This window comes from Poecilia latipinna, unplaced genomic scaffold (assembly GCF_001443285.1).
Source record: "Poecilia latipinna isolate Pla-1442-1.1 unplaced genomic scaffold, P_latipinna-1.0 Scaffold2308, whole genome shotgun sequence".
In the NCBI taxonomy this organism is placed as follows: Eukaryota; Metazoa; Chordata; class Actinopteri; order Cyprinodontiformes; family Poeciliidae; genus Poecilia; species Poecilia latipinna.
In genome coordinates, this window is record NW_015114924.1 from 130,018 (window position 1) to 150,951 (window position 20,934).

General features: G+C 40.0%; 2 protein-coding genes and 1 long non-coding RNA gene across 3 annotated transcripts in view; all 3 read right to left on the bottom strand.

The window, feature by feature from the left end:
• Positions 1 to 7: 7 nt before the first annotated feature.
• LOC106937270 (protein Wnt-8a-like) lies at positions 8 to 15,132 on the bottom strand. The gene is made up of 7 exons (XM_015018695.1): positions 15,121 to 15,132; positions 1,930 to 2,406; positions 1,797 to 1,830; positions 1,538 to 1,676; positions 1,204 to 1,329; positions 956 to 1,098; positions 8 to 858 (listed from the first exon to the last, which is right to left on the bottom strand). Exons 2-7 carry the CDS (start codon positions 1,998 to 2,000, stop codon positions 292 to 294), a joined length of 1,080 nt encoding a protein of 359 aa, XP_014874181.1. The 5' UTR covers positions 2,001 to 2,406; positions 15,121 to 15,132; the 3' UTR covers positions 8 to 291.
• tmsb2 (thymosin beta 2) lies at positions 6,387 to 8,216 on the bottom strand. The gene is made up of 3 exons (XM_015018698.1): positions 8,075 to 8,216; positions 6,887 to 6,991; positions 6,387 to 6,638 (listed from the first exon to the last, which is right to left on the bottom strand). Exons 2-3 carry the CDS (start codon positions 6,984 to 6,986, stop codon positions 6,601 to 6,603), a joined length of 138 nt encoding a protein of 45 aa, XP_014874184.1. The 5' UTR covers positions 6,987 to 6,991; positions 8,075 to 8,216; the 3' UTR covers positions 6,387 to 6,600.
• A 2,833-nt stretch (positions 15,133 to 17,965) lies between the features above and the next one.
• Positions 17,966 to 20,934, bottom strand: part of LOC106937267 (uncharacterized) — a 10,488-nt gene continuing 7,519 nt past the window's right edge. The window contains exon 2 of the long non-coding RNA XR_001422352.1: positions 17,966 to 18,939. This is a non-coding gene — a long non-coding RNA (uncharacterized LOC106937267). The remainder of the gene's footprint in view (positions 18,940 to 20,934) is intronic.

The window sequence follows — 20,934 nt, forward strand, 5'->3', positions numbered from 1 at the left end:
AGTCTTGCCTGTTGCAGAAAATATTTATTATACAAAAATGTATAATTTACAAAAACTTAAAAACCAAACGCAGGCTCCCAAATTCTACGTGAATTTGGGAGACTTTGCAGAGTCTTTGCAGAGCCTGGTTTTTAATAAAATGTTATAAATCTCAATCAAAAATGGAGAAAGTGCAATAACGGGCGTCTCCTTATATCTCAGTTCCGAGTCCAAGTAGTGTATCCATTATGCAAAAAGTTGCTGAGAAATCCATAATGCTTAAGTAATCGCATGTTCATGGGTAAATGACAGTCACTGTCGGCGCGTCACGGGTTTGCGCTTGGTGTTATTGTGCTGTTTCCTTGCGCCGTCTTTACCCGCGCAGTAATATTTAGTGACAACCTGCGTGCATCTTTCACACTTGACGGTGCAGCACCAGTGAAATTTGCAGTTGCAGCTGCTGACCACCTCAGTGCGTCTCTTCACCACTCCGAGGCCGCATTCGTAGCACAGCCGGCGGCAGCTCCTCCTCTCCCACGGGGACGCGTTCCTGACGCCCTTCAGGCACTCCCGCCCCTCTGTGCCTTGCAGTCCCAGGCTCAGGTTCTTGATACAGTAATTTGGGGAGTCCTCCAGATACACGAGCTCCGCTTTGGAGATGCTCCTGAAGGCGTGCGCTACGGCTCGCTTGCTGTCCGCGCTGTTGCCCGCTCTCATTGGCTTCTTGTCCATCTGCAGCTTCCTCGCGTGCCGGTGCTTCATCCTCAGGTAGTTCCCCACCTCCCTGAAGTCGGCCAGCTGCATCCAGCAGGTTTGGATGCTGCAACTTCCAGACACCCCATGACATTTGCAGGCTCTCCTCATGGTTGCTTTGACCGCCTGTCAACAGAAACAGAGTACTGGCGTGGATTACGCACAATGTTGAGTTTTTGTTTGTGCCAAAGCCCAAATTCCAAACTATCTCAGCAAATCTTACCAGTCTTCCCGCCTCGTTGTTATGGAGGTTGACTGCTGCGCGTGCATCATGCCCATCTTCCAGGGCATCCACAAACTGTCTGGAGATCTTTTCCCCGAACGCTATGTTGTCACTGCAACCTCCCCAAATCCATCCTCTGCCTCCTAATACCACAAACATAAACAAACAGATTATTATACCATGTCGAGTGCATTTTTTTAAAGTTACTTTTGTTTGATGATAAATAGATACTACTAAATTTTTCGGACCTGTCTGGCCAATCCTTGAGTCATCGCAGCCGCAGCTCTCAAAGTCCCCCAAACTACAGTTCTTGGTGAGCGTGTACATCACTCCAGCAGCGCTGATGGCGTGCACAAACGACGTCTCTCTTGTGGCTGCAATATGTGATGGACAAAGATCAGTTATGAGATTTTACTTGGATACGTAATTTGGTATCATAAATGCGTAAGAGCTCAAAGTACGTGACCATTACGCACAAGATGGTGTGAACGCACACCCACCAAATCCAAATATAGATGATTTCATTCCGATATATATACATTTTAATTAGTTATAAGGGCGGGTGGATATTATGAGACTTACCAATTCGGAGGCTGTTAAGTGTGGATAGCTTAAGCGTGCTTTCTGGACAGTTCCACTTCTCCCAAGCGAATTGGTGTTTGCACTCTCGTATTCCTCTCTGTGCGCCCATCTGCACACTGCTGGCGTAGGTAAGAAACGCCTTGAGAGAGAGAGAGAGAGAGAGAGAGAGAGAAATGCTTTTTTTTCAATCACAAAAAAAAGTTAAATATTCCCAAAACAGAATTACAGTATTTTGTACAAGAGTCAGCTGTGTAATTACCTTTGGACCAGTCATGAGAAAATTATTCACTGTCCTGTGGGGAGAAAACAAATACATTCATTTATGCATGAGATTCCAAAAGCCAATAGAACATAATGTTAAAAATGAACTCCACCAAAAGTAATGGACTTACCAAGTGGAAGCAAGCTGACAGAGACAGAGCGTGGACAAGGCCATGGCTGAGAGGACATCCAGTTGCGCCATGGCAGATCATTGGCTTGTGTTCCAAATGTGTGTACCGGGAGGAAATAAGACAGCGAATGGTGCTGCTCCCCTGCTCTGACTATACTTATACGCTCCTACGCGGCTGATTGAAAGATTTGTCCCGCAGGTAACGTCTCGCTGTGAAAATGCGTCAATGACGAGCTGAATTGCCGCGTCCCATTGGCAAACAGGAGCCGGTCGGCGCATGAGCGGCACTTCAAAGAAGTTGCGCAGACTGTTAAACAGCCCCTCATTCACCTGTCGCTCCCAGGCTCCGATCCTTATATGCTTTTCCCACGAATGCAAGCGTATGGATGTAATTAAATCAGAGCACAAGTTCTCATGAATCGCTAAATACAACTATGAATGCAAGCATGACAATGTCATTTCAGGGCCCTGCAGAATTCTAGTATAACATAGCATAACATTAAATAAATAAATGAATAAAAAACGTACCATGTTGAGCATCATCCCCCCTACCTCCCTTAAAAAAAAGAAAAAAAAAAGAAAAAGAAACTGCCTATAATAATTATATCTGTTCATATTACTGAGGGACAGTACCGAGGCTTGCTTTGTTCATGAAATGTTTGGGAAATGGGACCGGTGTCCCATGGGCGGACACGGCCGTAAAGCTTTTCAGACTGGACGCCATGTAGTCATGTAAATACCGCCTGACACTTTGGCGAAATTGACATGGTGGTGATAATAGATGTTCCCCTAGGAAACAACTCGGTGTGAAAAAAGTCTGGAATTTACAGGAGCGTAAACATTTGTTTTAAACGTTAAAATGCTCCAGTGTGGTTATTTTACTGGACTCGATTTAATTCGACCTTTTCTTTCTTTCTTTCTTTCTTTTTTTTTTTACAAAATAAAATGTACCAATAACAAATTAGCATTATCAATATGAATAGATAATCCACTTAGTCCTACGTCTAATTGTCTTAATTACGCACGATCATTCTCCTCTTCAGCGCTCATCCCGACAGTTTGTGCCATTCCACAAACTTTTACTTAATGCCAGTGATTAACGTCACACTTATCCCATTAAATCTCTTCTAAAACACTCAAAATCCATTAAAACAACAATCCACTCATCGCGCTGGACAATGGGGGAGGCGGCTGGGCCGGCCGAGAGCGAAGATAATCCTTTCTAATTACATATCACCCACATTCATTTTCACGGAAGGCTGAAACCAAGAGCCATCGGTGATTTGCGCTTAACCAAGAAGAGTTTAAATTAGTCAATAATGACAGCAGACAATAGTTGTTTTGTTTTTTTTTTCTTTCCCGACTGGAAATCTGTCTGCATGAGTGCTGAGTGGCTCAGAAACATCGAAACTATCAACAGACTAATTAAGTGGCGGTCAAAAAAAATTAAAAAAAAAAAAAAAAAAAACCAGTTTTTAGCCTTTTCTCGGGTTGTTCTCGAGGAGATCAACCACGACAATGTTAACATCAACATGCATAACTTAATTAATGCAGTAGGGCTATTATGGGTTTTTAAAGGTACGCCATTGTTTCTTGAATACACGTTAAAGTCGTGATATATTTTTAACACATCTCGCACACGTTAGACCATTCGGGGCAGCGAATGCGTTGGAGAGCGAGGTGAGAGGACTGGAGCAATAAAGGCCCAGGAGGTGACAGCTCTGACGGGGCGAGTTTAGGTGGCAGGAGCGGAGACGCCATCCTGGAGATGTGGGGGTGGCGGCTGGTCATGGCATAACATTAAATAATAAATGACCCCACATGTAATGGCTAGATTTACTGTAATTGAATTCTGCAGTAGGCTGTTTGCGACTCATCATCAGACAATGCTTGGATTATTGGTTTATAGATTCACTGGTGATTTTATCAACCCTGATCGACTCCAATCAGTGTAATCCCGATGCTTCTTATCGTCTAGTTTATGTGTCGATCAAGGCTTTTCAGTTCGCTGTTCTCATCCTCATTGCTTTCTATGGAATTATTATTATTATTATTATTATTATTATTATTATTATTATTATTATTATTGGCCACTAGTGGTAATATTTTTGGTCATCTAAAAGAACATCAATAATTGTTCATCTAATGATTACATTTTTCCTTAGTTCCAATTCTGAGTAACATCCTTCATATTCATATTTCAGAAGACATGTCATGAGAATGTTTGTAACTTTGTAGGGCAATATGGGAGATGATTAGAAAACTGACTTCCTCAACTTGGAAAAAAATACTTTAGTTTGTCCTGGACCTTGCTGACATTTGCAATGCAGTGCTATTTAAGTAGAACAGACTTGAATTTAAGTGAGATTTTTTACGTCAGTGTACATTCTTAATAAACACTTGAAAAGTTGAACCTTTTGAGCAGTTAGAGAGGTGCAAACACCTCTCTGCACTGACTCAGGAGCATTTTTAAAAACCATTGTTACTGGAAACAATTTGTCATTGCACCTTTGTGTTTAGAAACCATTCACGCCTCCTCATCCTTTGTAGGTTGCAGTCAGCTTAGGCTCAACTGAGAAAAAAAATATAAAAGCAATCTGATATAAAAGCTTGATGTTTTCCCTGCATGTATGAAGTGTTGAAGTAGTATGTGGAAGGAGAACTTGCACATCTGTAAACATAACCAGTGGATCTGGTTAGGTGTTTGAGAGAGCTCTGGCTTAATTCAGTAAGACAACACCAAAAGAGATTCAATACGATAGTTTAAGAGATCGTGACTCATGAGATTTTGAATGATACACTAATCCCAGTTCATTTCAGAGATCTTCGACCTGAAATGCAGTAATGCTGCTCACCGTAACTTCCATAATATTAACCCAGAGAGTTTAAAAAAGTTTGGCCAATCCAGCTATAAATTAGTTTAAAACTATCGCATTTCTTCAGTATTTCAGTAGTTTTTTTTAGGTCGTAATTAATATTATTCACTTGATTTATATACCTTCATGTGAAATATGAAGCATTTAGGAAATTAAATATTTGCATAAAAAAAAAATCTAATTAAATCATAATTTCTTTTTAAATTAAACTCTCATTGCTTATGGCAGAGGGATCTTTACGGTAACGTCATGTTGAGCGTTTTGTCCAAGCTTCTTACTTGTGTAACATTCACAAACTGACCCAATCAGATCTCTCATACACGACAACTACTTTTTAAAGTATTACAGAAACATTTTGCGGAACCTTTTAAGTTAGTCACAGCAACCTCTTATCTCAGCGTTGTTCTGTATCTCCAGCGATTAAATGCTCGTTGTGTCCATGTAATGCTCAGAATTTTGTCTGAATGCCTGTCAAAATGTGTCAAAGCATCACTTAAATAAATAATTATATTTTTCACAAATGTACCCATTAAGAACAGTTTTCCTTTAAGTAATCCAACATTAATTCACTGTCAGTAGTACTGTGCAATAAACATCCGAGGTACTAAGCCTTGAGCAAGAACCTCCAACTGGAAGGAACTTCTCCAGCCAGAAGAGCTGCTTTTGGGTTGAGATTAAACCTTCTGATCAGATGACATTAGGGAGCTGCATAAACTAAAGTTTAAATTGTGTTAAATCCTGGACCCACAAAATAAGTATAGGTGAAAAACCGATATGTCTGAAAGGTTAGAAACTTTGAGGTACTTGGAGTTCACACCCAAACTCCCCTAAACCCTTATTGGCATAAGAATTAAAAAAAAAACTATAATTCTCTAAACTCCTGAGAGAACAGTGAACTTGTGATAAATGTTTGACTCTTACTTGAATAGTTCATCAGACTTTTGTTTTTTTTTTTATTTAGAAAATTTTCTCCTTTTCCAATGTGACAGCAGTATACAATTAGCATTAGCATCTTTGCTTTTTTTATGTTTTGTGTTTCTGTTACTGAAAGAAATCACTAGGGAATAGGGCTTATTGTCATTACTAACTCGATACTTGACAAAATTTTAATTTGGTTGATGGGATAAGACTTAATTCTGAAATATAAACAAAAAATATTGTTGCTTCTTTAAATGTACAAGTCAGATTTTCCACCAGGGAGGAACACATTTATCTGGCAGAACTGATATTTGATAGATTGTAAAATCAATTGTGATTCATCACAATCGTACAGTCTAAACACAGACCAACAACCTGCACACTGACACAAATTAGGGATGGAAAAAAGCACAAAACACACCGCGTCCATGTCTTCATGTTTATTACATAAAGAAAAGTAAAAAGTTTGTTAAGAAAAAAGCCCACATGAGTTGACTTCAGTTGCCCCTGTGTCCACAGACAAACCCCCAACCCCAATGCAACTTTCCAGCCTGAATGCCTGCCTCTCTCCCTGTGCTACATCACTTCACCCCCACCCTAGTTTGGCAATACTGGAGACATGTTAGCTACAGGCTAACAGCACAAGACAGGCACCCAGGCTGACGTTTTTTTTTGTATGTGTGTGTGTGTGTGAATTGTAAGAGAGCCCCACATGTTAGGATGCCAAAATATCCTGTTAGCAGCCCAGGGAGCTCAGAGAGCGCCCTTTTGCTGAAGACAATGTAGGTGATTTCAAATACTGGGATATACTGGGATAATCAAAAGAAAGTGCTTTTTTTTTCTGTGGCATCTCAGCTCCTTTTCTTCATGTGCTCAAGTCAAGGTGTGGCGTCGCCTTTCCTCTCCTGCTCAATGGCTGCAAAAGAAGAGAAGACAAAAAAAGATGCTGCTGGTTTAGACTTGCATTGCAGTGAACCTGTGAGTGGGTGCAGCTTTTTTTTTTTTTTTTTTTGGGTCTGCTGATACTGCAGCCGTTTGTTTCGCTGCTCTCTTTGCTGAGTATGTGTGAAGGTGATAATGGGAGATTCTGGCAGAGGATGGGGGGGAGGGTGGGGGCGAAAGAAAAAAAAATTGCCGCAGAGGATGAAGGACTCGTGCACTCACTCTCTTTGGTGGGAAGAGGGTTCTTCTCTTTTGTCTCCGTCTTCTTCAGCTTTGTCTTGTCGAAGCGAGCGATCTCGGTCATGTCTGGCTTGTCCGACATTTTGGCTGCGAAAGACGAGACGTGAAACTCAGTGCGCCGTTTTGACCTTTTCGTCTCAAGCGTCTTATTGACTGTGCGTCGTTGCTCGATGTATACCGTTTAAGACAAATTAAAATCCATAATGAGGCCTATCAGCTGTTTCGCTCAGTGCAATGCACATAAAGGGAGTGGCTACAACATGTGCTGCTCAGACAAGTGGTTGCCTCCCACACACGCTCAGTCTACATACATGTCTGCTTCTCTCAGATGCCTTTGTGGCTAACATGTGCCTCTTTTGCCCAGCTGTCTCTTCTCTCTTTGTGTCTGTTTTTGTCTGCTTCCCTCTTTGTTCTCATTGCATCCTCCCTCAGTTTGTCCGTCTCCTTGTGTTTTTTTCTTCTGATTCTACTCTTGTAGCCTCATGGACGCAGCTCATGATCAGCCCACTGCAGTAAAGACACCACAACCTCAGGTCTAACTGATCTGGTCTTTTCGCTGTCCTGATCCCAATATGTCTGACTGAACTGTCAAATATATATATATATATATATATATATATATATATATATATATATATATATATATATATATATATATATATATATATATATATATACATTTTTTTAAGCCTATATGTTTGGAGATCTTCAAAAGCAGAATAAGCTTCTGTAAGGTGATTCTTACCATTGTGGATTTCAATGGGGCCTAAAAGGTTCTGCTTGATGCGGTGTTAGGCTTCCTGAGCAAAATGCAATGTTTTTAAAAACATATATATATATATATATATTTTATAATCAAAGCAACTTTCAATCTTTCACTTGAACACTTAAGAATCTGCATCAACTTGCGTCACATATCGGTCAAATTTGACCCTGTTTTACGACTGTTATAAACCTCAACATGCCAGCAATATTGCTTTGTTTGTCGCCACCACAATTCTCATCAACCTCATCTTCCACATTATTTCCCTGCTGCCGTTAGCAACCATCTTCTACCCATCCAGCCACACCCCAGTCCTTTGTCTGACTCCCGGCAGAGCAGAGCCACCGTCAGTCCCAGAAACAAAAGCCGAACGGAGGAGAGAAGAAGCAGAGATCAGTCTTTCTTACCGATGATCACAGCAGGTGGGCTAAAATCTTAGGCCGAAGGCTGCGGGGAGGGTCAGAGACGCAGGGATGCAGAAGTGAGAGCGGTACGGAAGATGAGACGAGCTGCCGGCGTGTGCGCGCCTCGCTGCAGCCAGGGTCTGGGTATAAGAAGGAGGGAGGGGGGAGGAGAGAGCGACTGAACTTGGTCAGCCTTCTTCTGTTATTAATATTAATGCTCTTAAGGGGAAAGACGTGAGAAAGAAAACAACTGACAGAAGACAGCTACTAAATGGAGATTTTCTGAGATCAGCTATTATTATTATTATTCTGCATATAATCCATAATCCACATCAGTTCCTGCTGAAAATTAAGAGTTCTGCAGGGGGTTTTATTCACCTCTTTTTGCGAATCATTGTGTTACAACTACAATTCTTTAGATATATCATGTTAGTAAATTCGCAACATAATGATTATTTTATCTGTTGATTAATATTTTACAGAAGATCATTTACAACAAACTGTTTGTGACAAAGCCAGTAGGAGGCCCTAAACAGGACTACATAGCTGCTATTCCAGTGAATATCACTCACCAGATAATATCCGAACTGTGAGCAAGTTCAAATAAATATTTTGGATTTGATCTCAAACGATTGCTGATCTCAGAGAACCGTACTTACTTGTCAGATGATCTATTGTAGGAATGATGATGAGAGCCGCAGCTCTTCCTCTGACTCACTGATCAGCTCCTGCCTCGTGTGTCAGCTTCGCTCCCGGATCAACATGATGCTGCCAGGAGGAGACCAGAGTTCAGGGGTTTTAGTAAGAAACAACCCACTGATAAGCTTTACCACATCAGAACAGATCAGGCCTGAGATCCGGTTGCCGTGTGTGTTTTTGTTGACATCATTTGCTTTGGTACATCAGTCTATCTGCGCATAACTTCAGCACAGCGAAACTTCAGCGAGACGCTCTTTCTGGCTCTGTTGGATCAGTTCTGGAGCTAAATATTTGTGGGTTCAGGTAGTTTCAAGATTTTCCACCTGTTCGTTTTCTCCTTCCTCTCAAAATTAAAACTTCAGAGAAACTGAAACACTCTCCATGAATGTTAAGAAATTTTTTTTCTTACATTTAATTCCATGATCCTAAACAAAAGATCCCCTATTAGTCTATTATTCATTATTTTTTTTAAGTTGAAAGAAATTGTTTATAGTTTATCTTAGTGGAATTAATAATAACTTTTAATTCTGATTATGCTGACTATGCATAAACTGTTGTGTTGATTCTGAGAAATAAGAGTTATTTATAAAAATACCAAACTCTCCTTGAATTCTTTCTCTTAAGTTGTAATAAAAATCGCTAAATACTAAATAAAGTAATTCATCTTTTAGTTTGTTATGGTTATGAGACTGTCTAATTTGATATGTATGTTACTTGAGTTAAATTAGTCACTCTACATGACTTTTATACGTATAGCACTTGAAATAATTAACCTTTTTTTTGTTTTAGAGCGATTTGGCTGCAAAGAACAAGCTATTTCATTAGCTTGGACAGCTAATGTCTTAAGCTGACTTTGGAAGTGGGGAGAAAACAAAAGGACAAGACATTAAAATACCTAATCAATACGTAATACAGGTCTCTCGGAACCAGTTAATCGAAATGTCTGAGGATTGTATTTATAGATTTTTGTCTACATATTAAAATTTAAGATCTTGTAAGTGTGTGTTTTGTAAAATTCAAATAATGATAAAAAAAAAAAAACCCATACACTTCCAAATGAATTCATCAGATTAATACTAGTGAGCTCGTCTGCCTCATTTTACTGGTTTCGTTGGATTATTTTTGAAGCGTTTCTCGATCACATCATACACCAATGAAACCCTGATGCGAGGAGCCCACTGTGCTCCGCTTACATCACTGAGACCTGCTGCTCTTTAGCCTTTAATCTTCCCCGAGGTCTGGTTACAGCACGCTGACCACAGCTGCTGAGAAAATGTGGCTTAGAGAAGTCTGCTCATCTCACAACAGCATGAGTCAACGTGACCTCAGGCTCTCAGAAACGACTAGTTAATGTAAAGCTCCCTCCTTTCGCCTCATGCTCCGCCCAGCGTCAACACCGACTGCTAAAGAGTTTTGTCCATCAGAAACAGCTATTCGGTGTTACAGAGGAGGGTTTTTTTTTTTTTTTTTCTGTACTTATTAAACAATGTAAAAATTTTGTTTTAAAAGCTTCTTTAAACTTATAATATATGTATTTTTTTGTTACAAGCAAGGTCAAGCTCTCCTCACGCTGTGTGATTTCACCCAATGACTTTGCATTTTTGGGGGAGCGGGGTTACGTCAACATGATGGCTTGGCACGAGCGATCTTTTAGGAATACTGCAGCACCACCTGCTGGCAAAACAGCATAACAGCTTCATAAAGGAGTCTGAATTTGAAGCTCACTAATTTAAGCAAACTGGGGAGCAGTAATGATGATGATGATGATGATGATGGTCAGAATAGCCTGCAGCCTTGTTACATTTTAGGGCAATGTTACTTTGCAGCACTTAGATTATTATTTCTAATGTGATTGGCCTTTGGTGTCCCTTGCTTTTCGATGCTTTTCATGCTAACAAACAGCTCATGCTTCCACTGAGCTGTTTGTTGCTTTGAGGTACAGTGGAGAGGAAAACATCCTTGACCTTCTCTGACTTGGCTAGGCCCTCCTAGTAACCTTTGTGTTTGAAATGTTATCACATTTGAAGCTCAGAGATGAGATGCTCCCTGACAAAGGTCAGACTCGGAGCCAAATGACCTGTCAGAAAAATCCGACGGAGCGCCGCGTGTCGGCCGGTGGACGACAGGCAAGCAAACCTTTCCACGTGTCAGACTGAACCGTGTGCTGTTTGACTTTGGATGAGTGACATTGGCTAAGATCGACATGTTGAAGTTCAGTGAGACTGCAGCAGCTGGGGGAAAACAGCTCTGCATATGCAAGAAGAAGACTGGAAGTCATGTTCTGCTGTAAACTCGTCACAGGAGGGCAGCACAAGACTATTTAAACTCCAAGCTGCTGAGGGTCCACCAGAGTAAACGCCTATCTGATTCTAACTAGATAAATCCTACTGTAACTGATCGGACTTGGAAAACGCGTACCGACACGGCAGTACAGTCTAAACTTGTCTCTTCAAACTAAGTAGACTTCGAATCCTGTGAAAGTAGTGGTGGTTTTAGTGCGACACGGGGAGAGAAGAAATTAAGTAAGTGTCTTCAAGAATGTCAGACCAGCAATAAAGTCTTACGCATTAAAGCAACATTCAGTGATGCTCTGGTGAGTCACAAGCCTAAATCTGACACAGCATGAATGATATGGAATATCGTCATCGTTCAACACATCCACACTTTTCAACCACAAACTTCAGTGGATCTTACAAGGATTGCGTGTGGCCGACCGACACAAAGCAGAGCGTTATTCTGAAGTGGAAGGTAGAGAATACGTTTTCTATCTTTTACAAATGAAAGTCTGAAAAGTATTGTGTATATTTGTATCCAGTCACCCTGAGCGAGCCAACAGTTTGTATTTTTATACTTTTGCTGCAGTTAAACCTGCATGTTTCTGGGGTCACATCTTTCAGCATTGAACTTCTATAGGCTGAACTTTTTTTTTCCGAAACGCAGTTAAATTGGAGGCAGACCATCTCTGAACATTGTTTTTCCAAGTCTTGTCACACATTCTTATATGAATTTAGGTTTGGATTTTGCTCCGAACTTTGACTGGGTCAGTTTAGTAAAACATTTTCACTGTTGTATGTGTCGTCGTACTGCTGCTAGGTAATTGCTTCAAGGACGGTTGTCGCATATTTTATCTAAAACCTCCTTTCTATTCTGATCAGATACATTTTAACTGTTGACTTATTCTTGCAAATGTTCTGAAAAGAATAAAGTACAGCTGTTTAAGAAAAATCCAATATGTTGAGATTATATTCAATTTTAAATTTTGAAAGAAATTTCTTGGTTTCAGTGAGTGTAAGCTTCAGTAAACAGATGCTGCGACTGTCACATTTATTGGTACTCCTGTAAAAAAAATGTCCAAATTGCCTTGAATTATTAATATTTTTATTATTATTATTATTATTATTATTATTATTATTTATTTATTTATTTATTTTTATTATTATTATTACTAAATAGATCAACAGACGTTTTACTTAACTTGTGTTAAATTTCGTTCAATTTTTAAAGCGCTAATTCACAACAAATATTGTCTTGAAGCAGTTTTCAGTGAAATCACAAATGCAGTTATCAATTTGAATAATCTTGAATTAACATGAGATACAGCAGCATTTAATTTCCCTTTGGGGCCAACAAAGCATTTTTTTTTTTTTAACTGAATTGAATTAAACGCACATCGTTTTTCAAATTAGTTTAGAAAGTTTCCTACGGAAGAAAACCCATCAGATTGCATCAAGCCATCGACTTGCAACATTCACTCTCCCTGGATGAACACGTGATGACAGTAGATGTTTGTTGCTTACTTCACAGCGATCCATGTACGCCGTGACAGTGGAGAGGAAAACCTTCTCTTTAACAGGAAGAAACGTCCAGCAGCACAAGCGGCCATCTGTCAGGATACAGGGGATAGACAGAGCAGATACACACACTTTTTAATGAAAAGTAACAAATTAATAACAGGAGAGGGAAAACATTCAGTTGGTGTTGTTATCATAGCCGATACCAAAATCCAGGAAGTTTATCATAGACAAGCAGGACAGCAGACCACATGTAGCTTCTCTGGGAAAAAAACAAACAAAACACAAAAAATAAAAACAAACTAAGAGAAAACAAAAAGTCAGTAGTTGAAATAAAATTAAAAAAAGCAAATTGAAGAACAGTAGGAGAAGAAAGTATCATAGTGAGGATAAGTGGCCATCTTGTTCCCTAGTAGCCTGAGCCTATAGCAGCTTAAAGATACCTCAGAATAACCTAGGCTCTTAGAATAAGGCAGGAGGGAGGCAGAGCCAGGAAGAACCGTCTAACCAGATTGAAATCATTTCCCCTTAATAAAATACACACACACACACACAAACTAGCAAACAAAATAACAACTTAGTGCTCATTTTTTCCCTCTTATTTGGATGTTTTTTGGCTTCCACAAACCCTGGGCTATCCAGCTGAATACATATTCGCTGGAACTGGAGTGGAGTGAGTCTTTGAGCTCGAGTGTGAAGTCAAATCTTGCAATCTTTGTCTGAAATTGCAAAGAAAAAGAAATAGAAAAAGGGCTCTTGCCCTTGAAGACACTTTTGACGCACTTCTCGTTTCTCCTGTGCGGTCGTTTCAGTGGGCAAAGAAAAGCTACTGGCACTCTTCAGACAGAGGAGGTGTGTCACCGTCTGAGCAGATGGGAAGTGATGCTAAGTGTTCAAAACAGAGTGGGCAATTTTCTGCCATTTTTACCCGCTAATGGAAAAAGCTGGCATGGTTGTTAATGAGAAGCCTGAATGGAGTGTAATTACCAACTACGTGCGCATAAATAAGGCCTTAAAAATGTGCTTTTTTTTCTTTTGTAACTCCATCAGCCCGTAGGAGGGCTGAGCTGCTTTACGCTCGATTAATCCAAGTGAAGATGGTACGTTTGCACCAGAAAATCCAGCGCTCCGAGGTTTTCCAAGGGAATTTGATGCATGAGCACGATGGAGGCTCAGTAAAACCAGATAAGCAGCCTCTACTCTGGCCCACGATCTTCACAACTGATGATGCAGAGTCTGATTGGAGAACTCTGTTCCATCACCCAGCCAATGAGCTACGAGCGTCTCCGTGTGGAGGAGTTATCTCACCTAGCCAGCTTGAGGGCAGTGACAGAGATGGGGGAGAAAAAAAAAGAAAAGTGAGGACAGAAGATAAAGAGATGAGGGAGGAGGAGAAGAGAAGTAGAGATTGGATCTTCTGCATGTTAGAGCATTGATAGAGACAACATGTTTTGGGTACATCCTGTCAGGTAATGGTGGGGTGAGAAGTGTCAATTTGCTGATTTTTTATTTTATTTTTTTTAAAGGCCATATTTGTTTTCCCTGTTGTATTTGAGCTTGTATTACATTAATACTCCTGAAAAATTAAGTGATAGCAGTTTAGGGTTTGCTTGCAAATGCAACAAAGAGAACATAATCTCTGTCATACTCCACATGTTTCTGAAAATGAATGCTTCAATTTGGATCACGTGCACTTTTATATTTACATTTTCCCAGATGCCATCTCAGAGCCATATCGCTTATTGACTCTGCATTTAGTTTACATTTAATATACTTTTCCACCATTTTTGTCATATATCCAACACAGAACACAAATCCAAGGAAGTGTGTTCAGACGGGAAGTACTTCTGGCACTTACTGCATTCACGAATAACGAACCATGTAGAGCGTTAGCATGCAAATGAACAGAAGAGGGAGCTAAAATGACATCGTATGCACCGCCACCTTGAAGCTCGTTGCATATTATTTATGTACACATTAGTGGAAATGATCAGAATTCATGCCAATCTTTAAAGAGAAAAAATAAAAGTGGAGGATGTGAGTCAAATGGGAGAACAATGATAGACAGTGAATCATGTACTCTTTGTGCCAGCATTGTTCAGTCATGTATATTTAGAATCAGAGGTGTAAATAAACCCATGATAAAAGAGAGGAATCCATATTAAAATATGTATATTTAGTTGTCTTTTTTTATTTTTTGGATGAGTTTAATGGACATCAACATTTGTTGATTTCCGTAATTTATTTTAAATTCATGTTAAGAGCTATAAACAACAAAGCTTTTTGTTTATAGCAACAAAACACTATAGTATAGTATATATTAATTGTCATCACATCAATACTTTTAATGTCACATTACTTTAATATGGATTTTGTTTTTATGTAAACTGTTAAACATAGTACTTACCTCGTTGTGGAGAAAGGTAGCTCAGAGTTTTATTTCATGGTATCAGAGCAAAGGGGGCCAAACACAGATGCTCACAACAAATTTCAGACTTTTATTTGTAAAGCAAATTGGCGAAAGTTGTTTTTATAAGGCACTGCATTACACATCAAAACCTGAAGACGGGAAATGTGAAAACCGCCTCTGCTGGCTGTCAGCATTGATGCGAGTAAACTCGCGGTTCTCTCGTATCGAATCTTTGCATTATTCAGCTCGGATTGTGCCACACTCTTTGAAGCAGAACATTAGACGGTGTCTCTGAGGGTCAAGTTTCTGACAACAAAACTAATTCTGGGCTTGAGAAGGAATTCTCCAAAACACACGATGCGTGCAAACAGCATCGATCGCTTTTCCCTGTTCGGTCAGATTCCTTCTGAGATCTGCGGCTGACTTACAAAGTAATTTACTGCTTGGTCAAGAGTTTGAAATTTTGTGCCGGAGGCTTAGAAAAGTCAGGTCCAATAGAAACAACTCGAAAAAGGCTAATGTTTTATAGAAATGAGTTGTCAAATTCTGTTCGTTAAGTCCCACTTCTATTACAACCGTGAAAGTGTGAAAAGTATTCGGCGTACCTTTTTTGTTTTTTAGTAAATCTAACAGGAGTGGTTATGTGTGCACCGTTGCCATGTCAGAGAGCCGTCTTCTCCCAGGAGCCAGATGATGATGTCCTTTGTGACCTTTTACAGTAAGAGAGCTTTTAGCGCTCACTGTATTGTTCAGATGGCTGCTGTGTGGGATGAGTGAGTCAGAGTGGCTTTCAGGGAAGTATTTGCTAAACACCGTCCAGGTTATTTATAGGCTGTTGTGGTGTAAATATATGTTGATAATCAAGAATCTGAAACGGCGTCTTGTTTCGTTCACAGCTCACCGCTTGAAGTTCAGTTTATAGGTGATCTACAGAAAACTTAAGGTCATTTTTGTAAATTATATATATATATATATATATATATATATATATATATATATATATATATATATATATATATATATATATATATATATATATTCCTAATTGAACCTTAGTTTAATTAGGTTTAGACAACAAATAATGAATCCTTCTTTCTGAGCTCATGGCATCCAGTTTTTTTGTAACCATCTAAAATCTTGTCTGCTTGTCTTTGAATTTCTGAAACATGTCAAAAAAGCTATTCCTTTTGCTTCACATCAATTAGCATAAACCGAGTCGTGTCAGTCACATCACATAATGCCACAGCAGAAACCATTTATTACCAGTGTCGATTGTAGCTCAGGTAAGGACCGTAATCCCACACTGCACAGACAAACATGCTGCAAGCATATTGCAGGTGCAGAGAATCAATTTGTTTGCCTAAAAACAAATGGATTAGCAGCTAGAGAAGAATGAAAAATTTCACCCAAAAGACACAAAGTCTTTTGGGTGGCACTAAGCTACACCTGGCAAACAACTCTGCTATCAAGTACATGTGTTTAAAATCCCTTCAGTCGCTCCTAAAAATTGACAAATAAACTTGCAAGGATAAGAATCCTCTCTCTCTAGCACTATAGATAGAATATGTCTATATAAAATATATTCTGACAGTCACTCCATTATATTTGATCGTTTACGTGTGCCAACATGTTTATGTAAGCAGACAGGATTATAATCTGGTCCATCAAAACATCAAGTCACCACAGAAAATGCAAGTATCTGTGTAAAATTTCACAAAGTTCTGAGGCCAGTTGTTGCTAAGTTGGTGATGGCTGCAAATCTCTGCCTGAGAACTGGACACGTCACCACAGTGTCGACATTCTCATCATTTCAACTTGTCAAAACTCCTCAACAATCTTCATTTAATTAAAAATTACTTCTGTAACACTTCTTTATATCTTCCAGTTATGCTGCCCTGTGTGCAATTGGGAGTTCAGTTCTGATCACTGTGCTGCCCCCTAGTGACCACCTTAGAGAAGTGCTTGCCAGATAAGTGGGACAAAATGTCAAAATGAAGCCCTTATGAAATAAATACACCAGTGGTTTCATTGCACCTTTGTTTTCCCTTAAGTCTTATCTAAAATTATCTTCTTGTCTATACTTAAACATTTGTTTTATTGCCGTGCTAAACAAACTATTTTATCAGTAGTTTGGAATAAATATAGATTTAACTTTTTTTAAATTATTTTTAATCTTTGTTTTAGCAGACTTATGAAGAGATTAGAGTCTGCACTTTGTAAAAGTGATTTGTGCAGTGGCATCTTTACTAACAGCTTTAAACCTCACACTTCTTCAAATCTCTTTAGATTTAATTTCCCTGTGTTTGTCTTTTCTTTGTTTAGTTATTCTCCATTTTTATTATTTTTCCAATTACTTTATCTTAAACATTGTGTGGCTCTTGCTTTATATGAAATGTACCTCATCAATAAAGACTGATTGATTGAGTGTTTAATTACAATTACATAATAATTCCATATTCAACAATTTAGGTGTTCAGGAAATTAAGAGTTTTTTTTTTTTTACAAATAGTCGTAATCGTTTACAGATGGGGTTTGTTTTTTTCTTCCTAGTGTTGTTATGCCATGTGCACAACGTCTCACAACGAACAAACTTGGCTCTTTTCATTTTCAGCAAACAATAATTTGTTACACCAGGCAGGAGCGAGTGGGGAGGGATTGTGCTGAATGTAAACAGTCACAGTGAGACGTCTGTAATTTTAATAAAAGAAGCAGAATAACTGCAAACCCGAACCTAGAAGTGATTCAAGCAGTACTTACTCGGACGCTAAAAAAAGAAGTATAAAATGGGCAAATTGCATTTACTGAATTTAAATGGGCAAAAAGAACAAGCATTCTCAGAGGAGCATTAAAACTGACGTGACTTATTTCTGATCAATCTACAAGGGTTTTTGAAAGACATGATAAAAAAAATGCTTTTTTTTACTACGTATATTTTTTGTGTTGTCTATGGGATGTATATCCTGCAAAGTGAAGATCCTGTAAGACCGACTGACATGAGTGTATACATTTGTTGAGCAATCCGAGTACATTTACAGATTAGACAAACAAGCAAAGAAATGAGATATAAACGATCTACAGCAATCAGCCCAAGCATGTCGCTGCAGACCGAGCTCCGTTGGATGCACTCTTAATGAATCGCCTCGCCTCCTTCGGCTGTGTCAGCTTGTGTTTCAGGGCCTTTGAAACAAGAGATCAAACAAAGAGGTTGGCCTGCCAACATGCTGAAGTGACAAGGTCGGCATTTAGAGATGCTGGTTTAGTAAAGCCAGCCAAGACATCGGCGGAGGAGAGAATAAATCTTTCATTAGGATCAAAGTCAGAAAACGCTCTCAACGCGCGCGCACTTTTAACCAAGTGGCAAACACACAAACACACGCCGGGTGCTCCAGTTTTTTTATTTTTTATTTTGATAGCTTATGAAGAAAAGAACTACGGACCAGTGAGGCGGTGGGTCACCATCTTGTTATGCTGAACACAGTAAAGGACATTTGGGTGGATGATGGCATGCGCCTCAAAAATGACTAACATAGCTTCTCATATGCCGTCTGTAGGCAAAACCGACACCTGATAACAAGCTGAAAAGCAATATGGAAGCAGAAGAGGTCGGGAGTGAGGGATGGGAAACAGGGCCTCGTCTTTGTGCAACCTTCTGCAGCGTTGGCAACAAAACCGCGAGCTTTGCTGCCTTGTCTCGGCTAATCGTCGAGCGGGTGTGTGGAGATACCCTCGGAGGAATCCCTCGCTTATTCACCTGAAAGGCTTTGTCGCTCTCCTTTTGAAACAGAGAGATTAATAAATGTCCCACTGAAAGCATTAGGATTAAAGAGAAGAAAAAAAAAAAACAAACACCCAAAACTCCTGACACAACGTTGGATGACTGCGTACGTCTGGGCGGGCGGGCGGGCGGGCTCCGCAGCATCATCGTCGTCGTCGGCACAAAATGCGGAACGTTATCTCCACACAGCCACCTGTTTATGTGAAGGGAGTCAACAAACATCATATGAATTCGAGGAAGGCTCACCCTCAGAGTACACACACTCCATCATCGTGGGACTGTAGCAGTGTTCCCTGTAATCTAAATCCCTTATTTGAAAGCTTTGCGTGTGTATGCGTGTGTGTGTGTGTGAGGCGAGAGGACAGTGCTTAGGAGAGAGATTAAAACTGACAGTGTTCAGTCGTCTCTCGGGGAAAGGAGCAGAGGGAGGTTAAGACAGTAGGTGTCAGCGAAGGATTTATGGCATTAATTAACGAAAATAAAGCCCGACCAACCTGTGATGGATAAACACTCATTTTTAAAAAAGTGCATCTTACAAAGAACATTTTAGCCTTGGATTTGCGGTAAAATGTTCAATTTCGATAGGTAACCTTTGTTACCTTCAACCTTTCATTGACCCTTTTCCTACACTGTGTGTCATTCGGTGCTTTACAAAAGCATTTGATATGTTATAACCACAAATTTCAGTATATTTTAATGAAAGTTTATGTGATAAAACAAAAGAAATACGTTTAAATTGAAAAACTTTAGTGTGCATTTGTGATCAACCAGCTTTAATCTGACAATCCAGTGTAACAAACTTCAGACGTCACCTACTGAGTACATAGAGTGAATCTCATCATTATCCAGCTGTTCTTTATGGAAGAGTGGCAAACAGAAAGCCACCGATGAAATATAAAACTTGTTAGCTTGTTGGGGACACAACAAGAAGGTTCACTGGCTAGTTGTGCCTAAACGTAGTTGTCGTGACCTGCAGGTATTATGTGTGAAAGAAAACCAACATTTCGCGTCATCCAGAGCTTATCGTCTCCGTCATGCCATGATTCTCGTAAGTACGGATATGGAAGACGTTCCAAGTGGATGTGAACCACGCAGCCAGAGCGAAACGGTTTAATTAATGTCACCTAGATCCAAATCTAATCGAGAATCTGTGGCGATGCTTGAAAACGGCTGAGATAAACACACCCTGACTATCTTGAAGCTGACATTGCGATGAAAAGTGGTTCTGCAATTCAGTACAGAAATTTCTCTCAGAGGGAGCCGACTAAATATGCGCACCAGGGGTTTCAGGTTTTCTTTTCTTTTTGTTAAATATGACTTGAAACTGTTCGCCCTTTTCATTTCGACAACTTTGTCTTGCTCCGCCGCATCAAATCCCAACAAAATACAGAATTTCGTGGCGAAATTACAAAACGTGCGAAATGTTTTACGGTGGGACCGCTTCTGCAGAATCGCCAGGAGTATGTGTGATGTTCGCCTCACGTCCCACTCTCATTTTAGGTGAGGAAATGAGACTTTTCACGCAGGAAACATGTTCAGAATTAAAGCTGTTAATCTTAAGGATTAATACAATTGAGTTCGCTGGATTTTGGTAATGCCTCGTTTCCTAAGCCTTGCCCATTAGGCACCTACAGCTGTCACACTTGGACGGCTTCACAGGAAATTGCCTGGTTTTACAAAGTTGACGGTGTGCCAGGGCATTCAAACTGAAACACAAAAAAGCACTTACACACATACACGCACACACACACGCACGCGCACACACATACACACAACACACAACACAAAAAGTGCTTTCTTCCTCCCTCTTCTTCCTTTCCTTTCCTTTGGCTTTAGGAGCCCAATTACGAGCTTCGGCATGTGTTTGTCCGTGTGCATGAATGCGTCGGTGCGTGTCTGCAGGCAGGTGCTTTCAGCAGACCCTGGCTGTCAGATTTCATGCACCGCAGGCAGTGCCATAAACACACACATGCTCCGTCTTGGGGATGATTGGGCCCCCGGTTTCTTCAGGAGGCTTTTGTCAGACGCAGCAATCTTTACGAGCCAATTGTGTGGTGAGCCGCTGGCCAACAGTTACCTTCCCTCCTCACCTGATCACCTTGAACCAGGTGGTAACAAAGGATGGAGCAGCAACGTGAACCAGAACCGGATATTCTCGCTATAGCCTCGGCAAGCTTGTCGGTTTGAC